The 7,067-nt window shown below is 43.2% G+C and overlaps 1 protein-coding gene across 1 annotated transcript; it reads left to right on the forward strand.

Annotated features, from left to right (window-relative positions):
* Positions 1–568: 568 nt before the first annotated feature.
* LOC136430816 (uncharacterized) lies at positions 569–3,613 on the forward strand. The gene is made up of 4 exons (XM_066421797.1): positions 569–812; positions 1,043–1,139; positions 1,586–1,782; positions 3,140–3,613. The coding sequence occupies exons 2-4, from the start codon at positions 1,056–1,058 to the stop codon at positions 3,198–3,200; spliced, it is 342 nt and encodes a 113-aa protein (XP_066277894.1). The 5' UTR covers positions 569–812; positions 1,043–1,055; the 3' UTR covers positions 3,201–3,613.
* Positions 3,614–7,067: the final 3,454 nt, after the last annotated feature.

Raw genomic sequence — 7,067 nt, forward strand, 5'->3', positions numbered from 1 at the left:
GTTAAAAAAAGTCGTGCTAACCGAACAAAATGTTTGGTTTACAAACCGGAAATGACGCTCTCCTCATTGACTTCCGATTCTTAATTGTATGTATCAATTGCTTTGGAAGTTTTGACTATGCTTCTTAATCTCTATGCTATTCATACCAGATCCAATGGAGGCCGGTTTAGGCTTATGTATAACCATAAGATTGCATCAGGGGAAACTTTTTTTTCGACGCCTTCCTCCAACCGCCATTTTGTATCTATTTTCTATCCATCTTCCATCATGTACCTTGCATTTGACAGGAGTCCTGCCCTGGCCCCTACAGCCAGGTTATTCACACGGGTGATGAAATCGTCTGGTGTTCATTCACTCCTAGTTATTGATTTAACATTCAACATTATTGATATGTGAGGTGATAAATGGGCACTGACAAAGGATATAGTCTTCTTGATGTGACAGATGTTTGTATTTCAATACACGACCAAATCGTTTATGTAGATGCCCCGACTGTTCGCTACAGCGCTCCTATGGTTTCTTACAGTAGAAATAGAGCGATCGATTGATTGATTTCTACGTTATTTTGCAGTCAATGCGATAACACAGATTGTAGAATTAGGTCAGACATTCATGTCTTTATGAAGCCTACAAATGGCCCGGGACATCTGTTACCAGGAACAAGTCCACGTCTATGTGTCTGTCACTGTTGTAGTTCCGGAACGACAGTAGACAACAGCCAGTGTTCATCACCGCTCCACTCTACTCAAAGCACCACCTCGGCTGACTGCGTAGTGTTACATCTTCTGACCGATTCTATTTTACTATCAAAAGTAAGTAACCAATTTCATAACATGATCATTGAAGTCAGCTGCAGTTCAGTGGACGCTGGTTGGCGCTACAAAACCGTGAAGTCTACTACATATGTTAGATAAAGGGTGGGAGCAATGCGACCGTAAAAGGAACGTCTTTGACCGACGTCACAAATATAAGATAAGATAAGGTGGAATGAAAAGTTCAGTGACCTTCGCTCATAGTATCACATTTGTTATGTTGTTGACAGACGGTCTCTCACAATGGCGCAGAAGTTGGCTGTCTTCCTTCTGTTCACCTTCATCCTGTCGGTTTCCGTGGGGACAGGAAATGCCTGGAAGTTTTTGGTAAGGGTCCGGTCACATTCACCGTACGGCCGTCGCACGATCGCAAACTGAGGTCATTCTTGGTATGGATGCGCAGGTGTCGTACAGTACATGTAACTGTGTTGTAACAGAAAAGGCTGTCTCAGGTCCTTGTCGGCGGTTGGATCTGTCACAGCCAGCTTGAAAATTATCATGACGACATCAAAATCATGCGACGAATGTGACCGTGCTGACAGGAAACTGATTTCAAAGAAAACTTTTTTAATAAAACATAAATTTCAGTGGTTTCAGGAACTGACCGCTATATATCCGTTGATAGCGACTAAAGCTGTGTCAATAGGTGGCGACCATAAGCGATTGTTGTCTTGGAACGTCTGAGACACATGTATCGTTTAGTCAACTATTTTGCCAAATGTACATTGTCTGTTTCGAAATTTAAGTGTTCGCACATATCTTAAACCGTACAGAAACGTAACAAAAACACCGGTTCCAACATCGCAAGGAAGGTGAAGAGATCCAACATGTACGACCAGAACTGGGTCGATGACGCCATAAATGCCGGCTGCGTGCCCCACCAGGAGCCCTGCAACGTTGGAACGTTCTGCTGCCCAGCGTCGCACGGACGGTTTGGGTTTTGCAGTACCGGTGTGGACGGAAACAACAGGTGAACTTGCAGTGTTACTAGAATAGTTTAGTTGAAACGACAATGTTAGCACATAGCATGTTTGGATAAACCTGTGGAGATAATGAACGATTGTAGTCATTTCCACTGGGCGTTGCTTTTGTTGTTGTCCTTTGCTCTTATCCTTTATCCTGATCTATTATCGATTGCAAGGGTGAATTTAAAATGTTATTTAAAGTATATATACGATTGCTCGGCTAGACATCAGTCTGTCGTCTTCCGTTCAACCCGCCTGTCACCTACAGAGATCGATATGACACGAATACGACTTTGCAAATCGCAAATCAATGCTGAAACAATTCTCATCACCGAAAGATAAGATGCTTTTTTTGGCGACGCCTCAGGGGCGAGCCTATTGGTATATATATTGTGTGCAGTTTGCAAGAATTCCAGGAATTACACAGGAATGTGTCCACAGGAATTTAAGGCCATAAACTCAAGAATGCCTGGATGGATAGTCTTCACATTTGCTAGGTAGGTAGGTCTTTGTGAGACCTCAAAATGATTAGATTTTGGACCCCCTAGCAATTTTCTATGGTACTGCAGGGGAACTTTACCTTTTGAAATCTCGTGTTCTGAACATGCTATGGTCATGGTTCTTTATTGGTGGATAGCTCTTTGGAGGAAAAATAGGTCCTGTAGATTTGGACCTTCCAGTGGCTTTTTTGAAACTGCAGGGGCTGATTTTGTCTCAAACTTCTGAAAGAGAATAACCCAAGAATGGACTGACGAATCGCCATAATTTTTGGTATGTAGATAGCTCAAGTGATGATTTACATAATCATATGCCGATTATACAAATCAACATCTAATTTGCATGATCAATGAGGAACGTTGATAAATACAGTTGCATTTCATTGTAGGACTCACAAACACATGACATATGTAACTGAAAAAGAGACGAATATCGATATATATCATAAAAATCAATACCAATGACAATCACTATAAATCCATTGTAGTAAATGATGGGGATTTCATTCTTGCAACATTTGGAAGTTAAGTAAATGTGGCTATTAATTATTTGACATAAATCTTGCAGATGAGGGCCTCATTTACATAATTCATGAGGAAATGGTACAATATTCTCTTTCGTGAAGACAAGACTTTCATATATTGGACAACTTGTGTTATTTGGGTAGAGAAGGTGATCAACTGATACAATTTATGCAAGTGAGGTCCTTATCCGCATGTGGGCTAAAAAACGAAAACATAAGCAGAGACCAGCGTCGCCATGGCAACGTCTTTTTACGTTGCCAATCTTGTTTTTGCTGTTTTTGTTATTGTTTATATCGACATTGTTTCCGATGAACTCACGTTCGTGCCTGTCCTTACTCAGGTGTGAGTACGTGATCGTGGAACAGGGGACCAACTCACAGGGCCCAGTCGGTCTGAACTGACAGGCCCCGCACGGAGCCAGCAACATCGGCACGATGCACTGTACACGCGCACTGATGAGTGGCAAAGCGGGCTCTCCTGAAACTCGCTTCATTTGATCTTACCGTCACACCTCTCTTATACAATGCATTCTCATTTCTTTGACAAATGTAGCTACATGTGTTAACTGGATTAAGGGACAATAGGTCAGTTTGTTTCATGAATCATAACGACTGCTTCCAACGCCACGACTTCTAGAATATAATCCAAGATACCCTTCTTGTTGATTTAATCAAAATTGTCTCTCAGTATTACCTGGGTAAAAGTATTGTTCGTGTATCACCGAAGGGAATGGAGAAGTCAGAAGATGAAATGTTGCTTACATACGTGTAACATCGATGCTGGCCAAATAGAAGAAATTAAAGTGGACATAAAATCCCACCCTATTTACTTCTTGCCTTCGATATCAATGTTCTGATAGTTATTTAGTGAAAAGCGTTGATCTTGTTCAAGTCATGAAGACCCAACAGCTAGCGCAATGTTGTCTAAGGAGGCAAACACGGCGGCCTGCAGCCGGTTTGTATTCAGATCTTTGAGTCGTGTTATAGTAAATTGACATTCTACGCCAACAAGCATGACGATGACGACTATGCACAGTTCTAGTTGTTTGAAAAAATGTATTGTTCTTCCTTGCAGAGCTGGTTTTACTTTAAGTGTACGTTGCGTCCAATCAGTCCGAAAACAATCGACCGAGATATGGATGTTGATATTTTTTTAAATATAATCGATCAAGATGCGGATATTTTTGGAAACAATCGATCAAGATGCGGATATTTTTGGAAACAATCGATCAAGATGAGAGTACTTTTGGAAACAATCGATCAAGATGAGGGTATTTTGGGAAACAATCGATCAAGATGAGGGTATTTTGGGAAACAATCGATCAAGATGAGGGTATTTTTGGAAACAATCGATCAAGATGCGGATATTTTTGGAAACAATCGATCAAGATGAGGGTACTTTTGGAAACAATCGATCAAGATGAGGGTATTATGGGAAACAATCGATCAAGATGAGGGTATTTTTGGAAACAATCGATCAAGATGAGGGTATTTTTGGAAACAATCGATCAAGACCAGGATATTTCCGTCTGCCTGACAGCTGGCACTAAAAGACACAGACACGAAGATTTTTCTCCATATCAAAATGGAAACAAATGAGCACCAAAGTGATCCGTTATGGCCTTGATACCTAATTATCCTAATTGCGGGGAAAATTAGAACAGCGTTTTATCGAACAGGCTGAAGTGTGTCAAAGCATGGATATTAGTTATTAAAAGACTTCTTCTTGACAGATGATAGATAGATGGATGGATGGATAGATAAATAGATGTCACGTGACATGCTTTATTGACAGAAATGGAGCCTGGTCAACTCGACGGTTCTCGTCTGGTACGAGAATGAAAGAGTGCTGGGAGAAATAAATAGAACACTAAACAATCGTGTCTGACCTCACATAGACGTCACAAAACTCACAATTACTTTTCATCAGTCTACGTAAATACGTCACATGGTACCGGCACTGTTTGTCGATAAGTGCACATACCAGACGCTTTGTCAATTCCAATACGGAGGCCACTATTGATAAACACTCGAAGATGTTCTTCTCCCATCCGTCGCCTTTGTGTCTATATCATGATTATTAAGCATTGCATTAAGCATTGCAACTGTTCAATACATGATCTCTGGGTGCAGAAAAGTTGTGCCAAGAGAACAGTTCTTGAGTGCCTGTCTATCTTGAGTAGATATGCATCACATTTAAAACGTTACATTTGTACATGCACATCGATAAAGGAAGTAATCAAAAACTTTGGTTTGCCTTCCGAACACCAAGATCTTTAACTCCGAGGAATCAAAACCTTATCAATGGAACATACCATGACCTTCCTTAGAAGCCTAGACAAAGCTGTTTACAGTCTCTAAACTTTAATGCTTACCTTGAACTTCAACTGCAACCTATGGGGATTCCCAATGCTTACTACTACAAATTGACCAGTTATCCTATGGTATCATCCATTGATGTCGTCAAGGCGGTGGACACTCAGTAGGACGACTGAGTTTGAGCCACCGTTTGCGTTTGGTAACTCTGTGCTCAGGCCAGGGGAGGTGATATCTGAGGAAAGTGCAGTGCTTGACGGACCCATCAAACGACAGAGGACAACTACAACTGCCGCCATGCCTGCGGACGTAGCGAACACTGCCGACAATGCAGACAGCGCAAGAGGAGTTGGAAGAAGACTCGTCACCACCATAAGCGAGCTGACCAACGCAGAGACGGAAAACAGACAGGTCGCCTCTACGAGTAAGGGAATGAAGGACCGACAGTTGTGTTGCGCACAGGCGCAGATGAGGCAAAGAAAGCGGTACAGCTTGACGGTAGGTATCATTGCGAAAACGGCCCACACTGGTGGAGAGATCTGGTACACCCAGCAACAACCAACCACCTCTGTATACCGGATACCATCGCCAAGGTTCAAAAGCATCAGGGCACCTGGGAAGAGCCAACAAGCTAGGATGTCGCCTACTTCTCTAGCCCGGGTTTTGCTGTTCTTTGATCTGCTACAAGCTAATGTGTGGAAATGGCGGATGACGACGGAAGTGCAGAGTTCGCTGACAAGCACCAGATGAAGAGAACCAACAGCAACTATCTTACTGGTTGCCAGTCCTGGTGAACTCGTCACGATGAAATGACTGGATTGATTGATTGCTAAGGCTACAATCAAACTTATCTCTAACACGTTTCTGTACATATGTCGTCCGCATTTGCGTGTGGCCATGAAAATGAGGAATATGACAACCATTGCGTACGAACTGGAGTGCATGACGACAAGGGTACTTTCCTTCAAGTTGACAGAAGTTTTCTCTGAAACCGCGATGGCAACCAACGTTGGGGCCAGACCGTTCTCCATTCTTGTCTGGTCATAGTATGATGTACTCACGTGCTTGAACAGCGAGGTGGTGGTGTCTCTGGGTACTGTGGGCGTGGGAAAGGTTGGCTGTCGGCCACCATCAATGACTGAACTGCTTTTGTCCCAACCGGTGGTGACAACCCGTGGATCTCCCGTCAGACTGTCGGAGGGCACCTTGGGTTTGGGTAAATAGAAAATTGCCTCTGTTGGCAATGGCAGACGGTGACCAGACGCATTCCATGCTGTCTGAGTCGTGACTGTACCTTTGCATGGTTTCTTACCAGCTTGGCAGGGCGTCGACGAAGTGAATGTCATCATCTGTGGCTGTGGAGGTTTTCTAGTCTCTCCCTCCTGCTTTGCCGTGTCGAGTGATAGCAGCCTGCTGGGTGGGACAAAGGTTACTTTGCGGCAGGTTTCCAAAAAGGGGTCAAAAATGTTTCCATGGGGGCAAGAAAATGTTTCCTCCTTTGAACGGTACATGACTTGTTCAGTAACGACTGTTTTTGGCATCTCTGTGAAGTCAATGGTCATCTTCAGAGAAGTTATATATTGGCTAAACGGTAGGATCACGCCACAGATGACTTCTTCGTGAAACAAATCTCCGAGAGTGCACTTTGCGCAGTAGATGTTGCGAAACGCGCGATATGGTTCCCCTTTGACTAAGATCGGTGATGGACTTCCTTTGCATTTCTCTGCATGCTCACACGTGGGAGATATGGAAGAGAGCGACATAGTAGTAGGGAAGCATTTTCTTGCTTCCTCCCCTGCTGGTGCCTTCAGCTCCAAGGAACATCTATCGCTCTTCATTGCTTCCTTAAAACTTGACACAAATCTTCTACAGTTGACCTCAGCGATCCACCCTATCATCGATGGCGCGTTGTTGCAGACGGCACAGAACACATTTTTGTATGATTTGTGTCCC

Source organism: Branchiostoma lanceolatum, chromosome 3, assembly GCF_035083965.1.
Source record: "Branchiostoma lanceolatum isolate klBraLanc5 chromosome 3, klBraLanc5.hap2, whole genome shotgun sequence".
NCBI lineage: Eukaryota > Metazoa > Chordata > Leptocardii > Amphioxiformes > Branchiostomatidae > Branchiostoma > Branchiostoma lanceolatum.